At 47.3% G+C, this 15,204-nt stretch overlaps 1 protein-coding gene across 2 annotated transcripts in view; it reads left to right on the top strand.

The window, feature by feature from the left end:
- SPOCK1 (SPARC/osteonectin, cwcv and kazal like domains proteoglycan 1) overlaps positions 1 to 15,204 on the top strand; it is a 505,425-nt gene that overhangs the window by 228,519 nt on the left and 261,702 nt on the right. For both annotated transcript variants that reach the window (XM_003354287.4, XM_005661679.2), the window contains one exon: positions 2,109 to 2,154. In XM_003354287.4, coding sequence (XP_003354335.2) covers positions 2,109 to 2,154 — 46 coding nt within the window. The remainder of the gene's footprint in view (positions 1 to 2,108; positions 2,155 to 15,204) is intronic.

Genomic DNA, 15,204 nt, shown 5'->3' with positions numbered 1-15,204 from the left:
ATATTCTAATGCAGGTCTCTGCTGGGAGAGGCCTTATATTTAAAACTATGATTTTTTTTCCCGCCAAGAAATATGTAAAAATGGCAATTAGAGTTAGCCTGGAAGAGTGACAGGGCCCAGAAGAATGCTTCACATTCCATTCAGGTTATAGCATATGTTGAAATCATTAGGGAAGGTTCCGTTCTGGAGAATGGCACCAACCTCCCTTGGACATCACAGAGAATGTGCCATGTGAGATAAAAGTAAAGGCACTTTGCAGGGGCTCTAGCCCTTCCCTGTCGGACACGCATCCTAAACTTCCAGGGACTTCCACATGTTGAAACAGCACATTCAACTAGAAAATATTTCGCAGGACTTCAGATTGCCATTGGAGTCTGCCAGTCTCTGAATGTCCAGAGGGCACTGGTGAGCCACAGGTGGAAGGATGGACATGGCGTTAGTTTTTGCCCAGCAGTGAGGATGAGTTTATCTTGGGTTATCTCGTCTCTTGCCCTTGCAAACAACAGACTGTTTTAGTAACTTGCTTGTGTTTAGGGATAAGAGTGTATTTGCCATCAGTCCGAGAAGTCAAGTGCTACGTTTCCCACTGATTATCCAGCCTTAGCTTAGAACCATTTACTTGGGCCGCCGAATTTCAAAGCACATAATTCAAAAGATTAGGATTGTATTTAAAATGATAAACAGAGAGAGAGGTGGCAGAGGGATTCTTTTAAACTGTCTCCGAGCTACTTGGTGTCATAGGTTGCAGAGACTTCCTCATCAATGGGTGAGAAGGCCAGTTATGCCATCAAATGAAAGCCAGAGCAAAGCAGGCCGATTCCTTGGAGTTAAAAATGATTTTATGCTGAATCCCCAGGATCCAGAGGAACCTGTTCATGTTTATTCATGCCCTGGAAAATGGAAGCACCACCCAAGAAGCAATGTTCTGATTTTACTCTAAATCCAGTTTCCTAAAAATCTATTTAAGGGCTTAGGTGAACTCAACGAGAATCTAATAAAGCCAGGTAATTGAATGACACAGAGGCCAGTAAAATTCACAGGAGATGGTGTCGGAGATAAAGGGCTGCAGGAGACAGCATGGACCACGGGTGGAACTAATTGGGCCCTTTGATGTGAATGAGCTTTTCTAGAAGAGAAATCAGGCCTCGATTTTGGACAGCTTTCTGAAACTGCAGCATGCAGCGCACCAGGCAAAACCACAGAGAGCAGATAATTTGAGTACGTTCAGGAGAAAATGAACTGAAGGGGGGGCACATGCACTAAAAGCGGTGGGGGGTGATGTCCACGGGCTGGGCCGCTTCCCCGTGCAGATGTGCTTGGCGGCAGTTGGGGTGGGTGAGCGCTGACAGGGAGGAGAAAGAGTGGACGGTGGCAGTTTGGAAGGAAAGGGTTATAAGGAGTGGGGAAGAGGTTAACTTGACTATGAAGGAGTGAGTGATCTAGACCCTGGCAAGTTCAAAGTAATGAAACGTTTAGTTTCAGAGCATAAATGAAGGCAAGCTGCATGCAAGAAAGACATGGGTATAAGTCGACCAGATTGGCCAGCCTTTGCCTTTTTAAATCTTTCCCCACCCGGAACAGACGGCATGACGCAAAATACGTGCCTGTATTAATTCCACATTTGAATGGTCCTCTGTCTTCACATTTTGTGAGGGTTAGAAAACTGAAACTGTGCACCGCAAGTTACACGTCTTCGTCTAGAAGAAATGTTGGCAGTTGAATTATCAGTGGTTACAAACACAGAGGCTTAATCCGAGGCGAGACCAGCAAGACATCACCCGCGGTATAATTGATAGCAAATACATCTTGCACTTAGGTGTCTCAGTGTATCTGTCAAACTGGGAAGAGCAGTGCTGTTTGCATATTAGGCTGAAATGCGTTAACTCATCCTAGTTAATCCATACAGTTTAAAAGACAAGGATTTGAAAAGTAAATTGGTATTTTTGATTGCACGGGAATGCCTTAGATTTCTAAGCCGTTAGTGTTTTCCTTTATGTTTTGGGAGGGCGGGCAGCGGGTGGGGGGCAGGTTTTTATGCATTTATGTGAGAAGCTTCCTGAAATCTGACCTTGGTTTTCTGTGTGTGTGTTTTTTTTCTCTTTATATAGGATGATTATTTCAGAAACTGGAATCCCAACAAGCCTTTTGACCAAGGTAAAGGATGCGTTATTTCTTGCTGTATATTCCACGGGAGATGCTGCCTCGTAATTCCTTCCTTGCATGCTGAGTTAGGTTACTCATTCCACAAAGGCCAGCTAGCTGTCTTATTCTGCTGACTTCTGGGGACTGAATTGACTGGGATGATAGAAATTATTTTATCCAACTGGTTATTTGTCTGAGATTGTCTAAGGCAGATTTAAAGCATCGTTTGATTTTAATTGACCACTATCATCATTGGTTGGGTGTGCTACAAACCAGACATGTAACGAAACAAAGGAATAAAATGGTGGGTTGTTGGGCTGAAACCTGTGCTTTCACTCATGGAACAGACTGTGCCTGGAGATGCTGTCTGGTTCACGTGAGCCACAAAAGGGGAACTTGCCTTCTGGAAACAGTCTAATCCAGGAGGCTTTCAAGGGCACTAACCTTTTATTTGTGAAATAACTTGTTCATGGTTTCTACACAGAAGCTTGTTTCAGAGGCGGTTCGCCGACCCCTTGGGTCTTGGCTTGGTTCTCAGAGGGCTGTCCCCACCCACACCAGCAAGCACAGACAGTCTCTTGATGGCCATTGTCCATCACCAGCAGTGTCCTCCTGCAAGTTGTTTAAGACGCAGCGTGGACCTGCTATGAATGATGACCATCCCTGTTCCACTTGTTCCCCCTGTGGCTGCTGCTGGCACAGGTTCTGCTGCTGAAATGATGGTAGATTGTACTTCAAGTATGTACATGCAATTAATGCTGAGACTCAGAGGGGCAGCGTTACCTGCCAAGTCTCTAAGGTTCACACTTCTGAGAATCAGCTTCCGTTCTGTAGCTGCAGGGTTTGATGTGATCATGTGATCATGATGTGGTCTTGACACAAAGAAGCCAAGGGAAGCTTTGACGTGTAACACAATAAAAGGTGTCCTTTCTGCCCTCACCTTTGGCACTTTGATGGGTCACTCCATATGGACTCTAGTTTTCTTGTAAGCAAAATTGGCATCCAAATTTCCACATAGACATTTAGCGTATGTCCTCAAGCAGGGCACCATTTGAATCATTCTTGCATGCATGCATGCATGCATTCATAGGCATTCATTGAACTAGCATGGTGTGCACACGTGCCAAGCTTGGTCCTGGGAATGAAGCAGAAAAATCTATGGTGCCCTCCCAGAAGGAGCTAAGAGTGGGAAATAGCTCAGTCAGCTGTTGAAGTGGGATGGGTTACTGGCTGTGATGCAGGCCTGCTCAGGTGAGTCTATAGGTGGGAGGCTCAGTGGGCATGTGTGGGTGTGTTTGCAGGGGGCAGGTTCCAGGTAGGCTTTTTAGGAGGACCGTCTGGCTGTACGTCGCTTAGGGGCCTCCACGGTCTACACTTCAACAACTTTTCTTTTAAGGGTCGTGCTCGTGGCACATGGAGGTTCCCTGGCTGGGGTCAAATCAGAGCTGTAGCCACTGGCCGACACCACAGCCACAGCAACACCAGATCAGAGCCATGACTCCGACCTACACCAAAGCTCACAGCACCACCAGATCCTTAACCCACTGCGTGAGGCCAGGGATCGAACCTGCGCCCTCATGGATCCTAGTCAGATTCGTTTCCACTGTGCCACAGTGGGAACTCCAAATTCAGCAACTGCAATGACTGAATCATCCCAAAAGCGTGGTAAAGCACACGAAGGTCTTTGTAATTTAAACAGTTTCCATCAAAACTGGTCAACATTTCTAAAAATTTCTCTTAAAAGGCTGTACCTTCCCCTTGGAAGAACATTTAGAGGTAGAGTACCGCGTCTGCTGCATGTCCCTGAGAAAGGACCCTTTCTGCAAACATCCCTCCTTTGTGGCGCCACCTCAAGCATTGCCTAAATAACTGCCGGATACACTCTTCCCCAAGGCCTGCAAACTAAGACTTTACCGAGGAAGACATTTCTATTTTCACTCAAGCACGTTGGGAAGGGGTATACACAGCGGTAGGCATCATTTTGTCCCTTGATACATGTCAGTGATACATATGACATAAATGACAGCTTCCTTTGAACATGGTATTTAAATCTACTTAACTAAAATGTCCAAACAGTGGTTTTTCTCCCCAAAGAATGTTGCTAACTCTACACAGCAGCGTCCCGCCCCTGCTCCCTCTTTTTCTAGCTCTGCAGGCATTGAAAACCGAATCTGTGAGAGAAATCCTCCCAGAAAAACCTCATGACTTTGTGGAGTATAACTGAGGACCTGAGCTGAGAAGCCCCACTTTGTACCTCAGGTGTAGCTGCTGTGGGCTATTTATATCCCCAAGCAGGGGGAGAGCAAGCAGGGCTGAGAATAGGCTTCACTTAAAATATCTGCCCCAGCAGATGTCATGAATTACCTTGTGTGCTGCTCAATAAAAATGGGAGGTTACTGTATCAGCGCGGACATGGCTCGGTGAAATATAAACCACAGGCAGGGAAGAGGTAGAGTGTTTCATCTTCTGGGAAATAGGATTGCAGAGCTCCAGTGGAGACTGGCAGCTGCAGAGAGAAGCATCCCCCCAGCCCCCCACTAAGCTAGAAAAGCATCATGTGTGGTTGAGGTGGTTTTGTGGTTGGGGAAGGCTTTCTGTTTATAGGAGTGGAGTTTGTTGGAAAGTATTTCAGAGCACCTGAAGACAGGTATGTCCTGGGATGGAGCTGGAAGAGGCTTCATGACAGAGGCGGGTGTGGACTGGGCTTGCAACGTAGGAGGAGAAAAGCAGAAGGAAGGGCGGTACTTGAGGGATTCTTCTGGAGTGTAGCCCGCAAGGTGGATTTGAGGCAGGTTGTGAAGGGCCTTTCATAACAACCTGTGAAGTTTAAACGTCTTTTCCTTGGCCGTGGGGGCCATGAAAAGCTTGTGAGCAGAGGCGTGAGGGTGGTACTTTGGAGGAAGTAGAATGATGACGCACCCTCAGTGACGAGGAACCCAAGACACACCTACTGAGTAAAGCCCCTCCTGCAGGACTCTTAGGTCACGTGTCCATTGATCATCCATTGCCTTGGAGCTCCGGGCTTTGGTCGCAGACGGTGAGATTAGCCACTCAAGAGGTAGCTTGACCTCTGAAATGCACATATAGCGCCCGATTGTCCTAAGTATTAGTGTGAATAGTGAGGGCACACATAATATTCAAGAGGTAGTTACTTCCCTGTGATCACTCTCTCCGCCGGTGGTTATTACTGAACTTTGAACACCAGGAATTCAAAGAGCAAGTGCTTAAGTAGGTGATGACTCCAAGGTAGTTAGAAGCGAAGTGCCTCCCCTGGAGGTCTCCTTCCGCAAGGCCGACGGTGTCTTTAACGTGGTATCTTTAAGCAGATCATGAAAGCTTCTGTCCGTGGAGTATGACAGCTAGCACCTGCAGGCCTTTCTGAGACATCTTTCCAAGATGTGGGCAAAGTAGTAAATCCTTTCAGATTGTAACGACTTAATGGCAAACCTCCTCACAGAAAGGACAGGCAGGAGTTCAGAACTGGAGGCCACAGATAATGACTCAGGACTTTCTATGTGAAGTCCGCAAGGCAGACGCCCTGCCGGAAGCTGGGCAGGCTGCACAGCTGGAAAAGGTGGCAGCACATGCAAATGGCTTCCTTTCTTGCATAGGCAGCAATTGGAGGCCCTTGGGTGGCCTCTGTAGGAGGCTGACTGAGCCTCTAGGACTCTGGAGTGCTTCTAGCGTTTTGGGTGGCCTCTGCCACTTTGCCCTTTCAGCCCCTTCCCTGCATTGGCTCCTGGCAAACCGGGAGCACAGAGTGGGTGTTGAGTGGACTTGGGGTTTATGCTTCTGAGAGTGGCATCTGGTCCTGCAGGATGCTTCCCTGAGAAAACATTCCCTGTGCAGATAAGTTCTGGACACACATGCACTCTGTGCATCTCTTGGCAATTCACAGTGCTGGTTAGCAATTTAAAAGCTCTGGGATGATGTTTAGGAAAGAAGCCCATTTACTTTAACATGTGCTAAATCTGCCTGTGACCACATGTTTTTGTTATTTTTTGCATCCCACACTCATCACATACCCAGAAAAAGCAGTGTATTCTGTGGATGCACTTGGTAAGTGAAGTGTGGGACCCTGGGGTTTGCAGTCAGAACCTCCACGTGTGGAACTTGCCTCTGCCAGTTACTAGCTGTGTGATTGGAGGCAAGTTGCTTAATGTCTCTGATCCTAGGCCTTCCCATTTGGAATTGGCAATAATAAAGCATTGAGCAGCTTAAATGAGATAATGTGCCTGGCAAGTAGTAAGGGCTCTAGAAGTGTTGTTTAAGCCAGTGGTTGATCTTCTTCATTCCTCCCTGTGCAGGTTTATCTGCCTCTCCCTGTTGCGTCTCTTGCTTCCCATGCAGGTTTCCTTCCTTTCTTCTTGTGTTCCCACGGGGGGGGGGGGGGGCTTCGCAGGTGTAACGCTCTGAAGCTCCCAGGCTAAATGAGAGCTGGCCTGCCTTGCCCTGGCTGGGTCACTGCAGTGTCACACCACAGATCTTCACTATTGCGGCTGAAGAGGTTCAAGCTCTTCGCGTGTCTCTTCATTCGTTCCTTCTATAAACAGTTTCCAAATGCTGATGTTTAATGCCCCCCCCGCCCCCAAATAACAGACCACACTAAAGAAGGTCTCCCTCGGGGCCTTGGCATCATCTGTCATGAGTCATCCGTTCAGGCTCTTACACGGGCACGGAATGTGTGTAAATGCAGGGCAGGGGGGGGGGGACAGGACAGAGCAGGAACAAGTGCTGGTGGGGGCGGGGAAGCAAAGAGGGGGTTGGTCTGAAAAACTGGGAAATCCACATGCTGACAAGACTTCACACAAGTGCCGTGGGTCTGTCCAGTTTCGTCGAGGTGACAGTTACGGCTGCCGCTTGGCCTCAGTCTGTGTCGGTGGCCTGCGCCCCGGCACCCACCAAGCCCAGCTGATGGCCGTCCCTCCCCCGTGATGCTGAAGGTGTGGCCGCCAAGATCCTCTTTTCCCTTGGAGTCCGTGGCTCAGGAGGAAGGTTTATCCACAGGACCTGGAGGGGAAAAAAAAGAGAGATGACTGATGGAACCACAGCCCCGTGGGACAAAAATAAAAGGTGTTGCTTTGGGGATTCACAAAGGGAGAGCTTGAACAAGGAGCAGAGCAAAATCTTACAAGCGGCTTCAAAGCGTCTAGACCAGTCCCCTTTGAAAAAGAAAATTGAAGCTTATTCTCAATGCTTCTGCCGCATAAAAGGTTTTTGTTGCTGTTGTTGCCTCGTGGGGTCGGGAAGGTAATTTATGTATATAACCAATACATTTCTCTCATGTAAAATTCTGATTGCCTGAAGATGTCCTAAAGTGATGGAACACAGATTAATCCAGGTTCTGAACTGTAGCCACAGTCTGCTCAGGAAACAACCCACTGGTATACCGAGTAGGATGTTCCACTTGATAAGGCAAACCGTTTTAGGAAAAGTGGCCGAAGGGGATTTATGCCGGAACTTTTCTTGAGACGAGTGGGTTCCTTTAATGTGGAATAAATGAATGTTTTAGGTAAAGTGTATAGGTGTTGGTTGAAAGGCTAATTTTTTTTTTTTTTTCCTTCTGGAGTGAATACTAATCATTTTTTTTCTCCAGAGGAGCCTGGCTGTGACTAAATCTCAAATGATGCTGGTGATCTTCCGAGCAAAATATGAACTTGTAGAAATTGATCTCCAGATAAAAATAAAGCTCTAAAAGGCGAAGGCCCCTTTCCCTCGTGCTGTTTTCTTGAATAGAATAAAAGAAGCAAACCTTGCTCTTTGACTTCCAGTCTATTATACCAAGATCCTGACAAGCTCAAATCCTGACCAAAGCCCTGAACTGTTTGCAGGCAAAAATTCTAAAACTCAAAAGGAGAGAGCGCTTGCCTCGTTCCAGCTGTGTTTCTGGAGCCAGAGCCCCATGGACTGTCACAGCAGCATGTTTTGTCCAAGTTTTAAAAGGCACTCGGGGGAGGCAAGATTGTGTATTTCTAAATTGTGTATTTGTTCTCTAGAAGGAGAATTTGTTTCTCCTGTAGATTAATCTGAATTTTTGCATGATAGGCTTAACAGAATCTTCAGTCACCATAGCTTTCCTCTCGATGTGGCATTTAACCTCACCCCCAAAAGAGCCTCTGATGTGCATTCATAGAACCTTGAAAACTTTTCAGTGTTTGAGGATCTGTTCGTCCTATCTGATCCCTTGGGCGAGTGAGTCTCAGAGGCAGCTGGCCTGGTTTGTGGGAAGCCTCTTAGTCATGTGCTTCGGGTTCCCTCATGTTTGGTCTGATTGGTTTCTCCCTCTCACCTCTGCCTTTCCATGTCCTCTAAGGACCATTCTCTCCCTTCACAGCATCAGCTCCTCGTCCTCAAATTAAGTCATTCCTGCCCCAGACATTCACTGTCCGCTTCAGCCACAGCAGTCTCTCACCTCCTGCCATCTCTCCTTCTGTTTCTTGATTATGACAAGAAAATGGCTACTATTAAAAAATAAATTAGAGTGCTTATTTTTAAGTTTTCCACGTCAATTCTGCCCGAGAAGCAGCAGAAAACTCATGATTCAAATATTGGTTTGCTCCTGCTTGAACTCAGCCTATCTGCTTTGAAGTTTGATCAGCTTGAAAGTTTTGTCTTTCATCTATGGCTGTCTTTGCCTGTTTGCTTATTTTAAGGAAATAACACATCAGAGCCAAGAGTAAAGTCCCACAGCCCCCCCACCCGTCCTCTTTCCCATTTTCTTTTCCCTTAAGCTGAGCGTGTCAAGAAGCTTTTCTCTCCATGTCCTCACCCTTGTATGTCATATGTGCATGTCTGCGAACACTGTTATGTGTTGTACAGTAGAAATGAGAATTTTCTAGCGTCATCACTGCACCAAAAATTGTTTGGGAGGGTTTTTGTTTGGGCAGTTGTTGATATAGTTAGTTTCTTCACGTGAGGAGGTTCCACGCTACTGACGCCCTCCGGTTTATCCACTTACTCCCCCATTGGTGGACACCTGTGTCGTGTCATTGGTGTTGCTGTTGGGGTGGCTTTCTCTTAGCCGTTCTTACACATGCTGGCTGATTATTCCATCCAGCCCTTGGCCTGGACACTGTCATATCCCAGGAGGGAGGCTGAGCCAGGACAGGACTCTGCCGCTACTAAAATCGTGCACCTTCAAGGGAGTTCCCTTTGTGGGTCAGTGGGTTAAGAACCCAACTAGTATCCATGAGGATGAGGGTTTGATCCCTGGCCTTGCTCATTGCTCTGGGCTGTGGGCTGCGGCATAGGTTGCAGATGTGTCTCAAATCCCATGCTGCCATGGCTGTGGTGTAGCCACAGCACTCTAGCCTTGGAATTTCCATGTGCAGCCCCAAGGGAAAAAAAAAAAGTGCAACGTCAGACAAATCATGTAGCCTCTCTTGACTTTTGTTTCCCTTTGTCTGCAATAAAAGGGGTAGACTACGTCGTCTCTGAAGTCCTTTCTGTCTGATAGCTAAGCTCTCATGGTTTCAGGCAGCATAGAATCTGTATATGTTTTCCTCATAAAGGAACAACAAAAGAAAAACTGGAAGTCTGATGCTCTTATTTCAAGGGTTACAGTTTAATCAATGAGGTATGAATATAACTTCAGTAAAACCAATGGAATTAAATGGGCCTTTTAACTATCAGGGATGGGGAGGGAGGCTCGGAATCAAAAGCAAAAAAGGCCAAAGTTGGAGGTACTTTGTCTTCTCACACAGTCCTGTGGGCGAGATGAGTGGAGGAAAGCACTAGTGTTTGAAAGACTCAAGTTCAAATCTTGGCTTTCCCATGAACTTGCTGCATCCATTTGAGCCGTCTGCCTTGTTGAGGTTAATGATCAGCATCTTGCAGGCATGCGTGAAGACTGTGTGAGTTCATGTTTGCAAAGAGCCAGGGAGCTGGCATGTGGCATGCTCAGCCCAGTCTTGCCAGGACCATGCGTGGCTCCATCTCCTCACTGGCCATGGAGGTGAAGGTTCCAGCTTCCTCTGGCTCCTGTCAAGGCTCCCAGCATCCTGTGCCTTTAGAACCAAGGGGCCAAAGCCATTCTGGGTTGTGTTCCACCTTTGGATGGAATCATAGCGAATCATGAAGGCTAGTAAAATTTGCCTTGCAATTATGGGGCACAGTGACTTTCTATTACTGTGTTTAAGAGGTTGTTTCGGCACAAACAAATCCATTTAAAAGATGTGTTTATTGCGTTTCCTCAAACTCATAAAACGTAGGGTTAGTTTTATAAAAAGGAAAAAAAAAAGCAAAAAAAAACCTTTCTCGCTTTTCCACCTACTAGAACAACAGCCCCTGAATTAATTATATTGTATTTGTTGAGTCCTAATGAAATATCCTTGGTTTGGGGAAATTCTCAATAGGGGAAAAATGTCGGCTGAATTTTAAAATTGATCGATAATGCTGTTTCAATTTTCCTTTTCGCAGACTGTAGAGTGGATTCGAGCATTTTCTCAATAGGGACGTGGCTGCTTGGAGCACCCCTGCCAGAATCCCCTCTGTCCCATAGCTCCTCTGCCTGAGAGGGAGAGTGTTCTTTTGTTAAGGTCTTCCGTTATGTTACATAGCGATTCATTGCTGGAGGCCGATCAAATGTTTGTTCTGCCCTGATAACTGTATGATGAATGGCAGTGTGACATATTGAGCAGGCACTGGGCTGTGCATTCTCAAAGACAGTTGGGCTCCAGATCTTCCCTCCCATAGCTGTGTGTACCTAGGCAAACGCTTCACTTCTCTGGGCCTTAATTGCCCTATCTGTAAAAGAGAAAGAAGGGTATTTTTCACACCTATGACATGAGGGCTCTATAAGACTCCTGCTGCAGAGCCTGAGGTGGTCTTATTATCATGAACAGATAAAGGCAGTAATGCTTTGGTAAGAGGTGGAGGACTGGATCCTTAGTTTGAAAGAATCTGAGGGGTTTGGATGTGTCTGCTTCTCCCTTTTAGGGCGTGAGCTCATTGATTAGTGAATTGTTGCTAACTGATCCGCTGAGCTGGTTCCATGCGGGAACATGATGAGGAATGTGACAGAAGCTTTCCTGGGGCTACTTATAGTCTCTGTTGCCCAGAGAGAGACAGATGGTCAAGTGAAATAAAATAAGCCAGGGTGTGTACTGGGGGGGGGGAACGGCACGACACAGGGACTTAGGGGAGGGAGGGGCCTGTCCTCAGGCCTTCCTGGAAGCGGGTGAGGGAGGGAAAGGGTCCTGCAGGAAGTAGCCAGCCTCTTCTCTAAGGATGGGGAGTAGGGAGGTGAGCTGGGAGAGGTGTGTCCTGATGGGTGAGCCTTCAGTTGCTCCAGAGTGAAGTTTGGTAGGATGTTTTGAAAATATGTGTGTACTTTATTAAGAGAGCGGAAGAAAATGTAAGTCATGACATCAGCAGACTGTTGCCTTCTATCCCCATCTGTCTGTCATGGTCCTTCTGATGTTGAGACACCCCTGGAGCTGGGACTGCAAACAGTGAGGTGCATCTGGTGTAGGGACCTAGGGAGGGAGGCTGGGTCTGGGACAGGCTCCACTTCCAAAGAGTGACCGTGACCAGCTCTCACTGAAGGCAGTCATGAGGGACTGGACCCAGCATCATCAGGACTTCTCATTTCTGAAGAGGATCAGGAAGTGAAGGAGTCTGTGTTTGTGTGTGTGTGTGTGTGAACCCACTTTTCTTCAGTGTTCACAAATAAATCCATTACTAAAAAAGGCAAATCCATAAGAGGGTAAATGAGTCCTTGGGCCATCTGAGGTTGCCCTAGAGGAAAGCCAAGGTCCTCGTTGTCAGACCTTATCTTTCGCCTGTCATGTGTGTGCCCTGGAGGCTAAGGAGCCCTTGGGGTCCCTCTGGCCTGCAGCAGCCGGTGGCCCAAGGGTAGAGGCAGCAGAGCAGCAACACGTGGCCTGGGTGGAGTCATTGCTGCTGCTACACTTAGACACCAGGAGTCGTGGAACCACATGGGATGAGCAGAGAGCCTGGACGCCAAACCCTGCGGAGTGCTGGGTGATTACTGCTGTGGCTCTGCGGCTTCCAGCACCACTCTCAGAGGGATTGTTTTATTCTCCAGCAGACGGAAACATACCCCTGCCCCATCACAGGCCCTCAAGCACTCACACTATTCATGAGAAATAAGGTATCATGTAGACCCACGCTGTGTCCCAAAGAGCCAACGCAGGACCCCTTTGATGTCTGAGTGATGATTGTTAAGGGCCAGGTTGCCTTGCTGTGGGCCAGGGCGGGGTGTGGGCCGGGGGGCGGGGTGCAGCAGCATCCTGGCCCGAGGAGCCCTCAGCAAGGAGACAAGTGTGCCATACAGCAATTGGCACTGTGCTGCTCCTGCTCTTCGTTGGCCAGAAAATATTGGCAGACAGGGATCGGAAAGGTGGAAGATGTCAGACGCACTGAATGCCAAGAGGAGAGGACTCCGTTAGGTGGAAGATTATCCTTCTGAGCCACTGTGACTCTCACCCTGAATTAGCCCTGGATTTGTGCCACCCATGAGCCCTTGCCTCTCCTCTGGCCCCCATCTTTCTCTCCAGCTTCAAAATGTGCAGCTAAATGCACTTGAATTCTCCTGCTGTCTTCACTTCGGGTCTGGAAATGCTCAGATGCCCTGCAGCACCTTACTTGAAATGTCACTCAGCTGTCCTCAGATTTGTAACCAAATGATGGTAACCTGACATTTTGGTGGTTTTCTTTTTTTTTTTATATGTAATGTATTTTTCTGTCTCATTCACAAAAAGATAACGTTCAAGAGTATGCTATCCGATACTAAATGAATAGATGACAGTATATGGATATAAGGAAAAATATGTGAATTAAATAAAGCTGCAGCAAGGGTGGTCCTCCAGACATGGGCGTGATAGATTTCTGCTCATTTCTAGAGCTCTCCCTGGGCTTCGTGATGACCAAAGGAAGGAGGCACACAAGCCTGTGTACCCAGGAGGTGAAAAGAAGGCAGTCTTTGATGAGAAATAGAAGGTGGTTCTGGTACTGAGACCAGAGTTGCTTTCCTCCAGTGAGTTCTCCAAAAGGGAGCTGTGGAGGTCTTGTTGTGGCTCAGCAGGTGAACAACTTGACACTGAGTCTGTGAACCTGCTGGTTTGATCCCTGGCCTTGCTCAGTGGGTAAAGGATCGGGCATTGCCAAGAGCTGTGGCATAGGCTTCAGCTGCAGCTCGGATTCGACCCCTGCGCCGGGATCTCCACATGCCACAGGTGTGGCCGTAGAAAGAAAGAAGGGGGTGGGGGGGTTGTGGAGCACGTTCTGACAGTGTCTGATGGTAAATACCAGTCCGTTTTTACAGTTGCTTCCTCCGAGGCCTCTTGGTGTGTGCCACGGCTTAGTGCCAAAGCACAGTTGTGGAAGGGAACTCAGCGAGAAGCCAGACTAACACAGTACACCGTCTTCTAAATGTCCTGCTTGAAAGAAGCATAAAACTGACCGCATCAGGGAGAAAGGATGGCCTGTCTCTGTTGGGGATACTCTGATTGTTTTGGTTCTGGTAACTGATTAGCATTGGGAACAGAGAGTTCTGGGCTCTTCCTGGCAGAAATGAAGGGTTCAAATGCTCTGTGCTGCCAATTAGCGGAAGCAAATGGATCTGTCTCCTTCATCAGCCAAGTGGTGGGTCGCGCCAGCATCCTCAGTCAGACGTGCAGAGTCCAGCACAGAAGTGTGACACCTGCATGCCATCACCTTCCTGTGCACCAAGCCCGTAGGTGAGTTCGGACCCCCCAGCAACGGATGATTGTAAACATTAGCATGCTGCCCTGTATGTCACTGGACCCCCCTACTCCCCCCCCGGGGGGGGTCACAAAGGTGTCATGTGGAAGTTTTATAACATGATTGGGGCTGCACACAGATAAGAAGAGCTTCCTTTGCACATGCATATATTGACACCCCTGTTTCTTAAAGGTGCAGATGCTGATGTGCTCAATAAAATTCATGTTTTATTTAAAGGTATTACCAAATTCCTATTAGACTTAGTTGTTAGGAGATTCTCTGCCATCAACAGGACTATTAGCATGATAGCTGCCTTTAGTGGGTGAAGGGGAGGATGCCATTTACAGGTATTTTTTTGACAGGTTGAAAGGCGTCCTCATGGTAGGATTTGGGCACAGTGCCACAGCACATAGATGTAGGAGTTTTGTTCTGGAATATTTTTAAGCACGTGTTATGAAGCACTCATTAAGAACTCAATGGAAACTCTGAGAATGCCTAATTTTCAGCCTCGTCTTTTCGCAGCCATACTGCTAAGATAAATTATTTGAAAAAATTAAAAAAAAATGTTCCCTCTGGAAAAAAATACAACTTGAAGGTGTGAGCCCTATAAGTGTTGGCAGGCATATGCTAATAATTATGATTTTCACTTTTAGCAAGGTCAATTCTTTCCGTGATTAGGCTGGGAGAGAAATTCACAGTTTGTGAGGGCAAAATTACACTGTCAGATCAGGAGTGAACATTCGTCATTCTCTCATCAGAGCAAGGCATGGATTTCTTCATCCAGAAAGGGTTTCAAGTGCTTTCTGTATAGTTTTGAAAGCAGAGGTGCAGTGATAAACCAGGGATACAGGCCAGCTGCCATGCAAACCAGCACAGTGCATGGATGCTTGAACGCTGGATGTAATAGCTGGACTTGGATATTTGTTGGGTTGCCCAAGGAGAGGGAGTCGAGGACTCTGGCTCCACAGCTCAGCCCTGACAGTGGTGGGTAAGAGTGGCAACGTGAAGGACTTTGGCGGAGTTCTGCCTTTTTCCAGACCAAGCTGTGTGGGGATGGGACAGGCTACATCTGGGGGCAGGGAGTAAGTCACCATTGCTGGAATGTGCACACCCAAGACTGGAGAGTCACAGGTTGGTTTCCTGTTGAGGGAATCATTACTGGGGATCCTTAGCATTGCCATTGCTCCTGACTTTGCATTGAGGTAGTTCTCTGATAAGGCAGGTCTGTTGAGAAGTGATCATTTATTTTATAGTAGAACTATCCTCTTTAGGATTTCCTCAACCAACCTGCCTAATTGGTACCTCTGAGGGAGATTGTTTACTGAAGTTATGTCTGCAGCTGTGCATAGATTCCTA

This window comes from Sus scrofa, chromosome 2 (assembly GCF_000003025.6).
Source record: "Sus scrofa isolate TJ Tabasco breed Duroc chromosome 2, Sscrofa11.1, whole genome shotgun sequence".
Lineage (NCBI taxonomy): Eukaryota > Metazoa > Chordata > Mammalia > Artiodactyla > Suidae > Sus > Sus scrofa.
The sequence above is the reverse complement of the archived record's forward strand: the minus strand, read 5'-3'. Positions and strand labels throughout refer to the sequence as shown.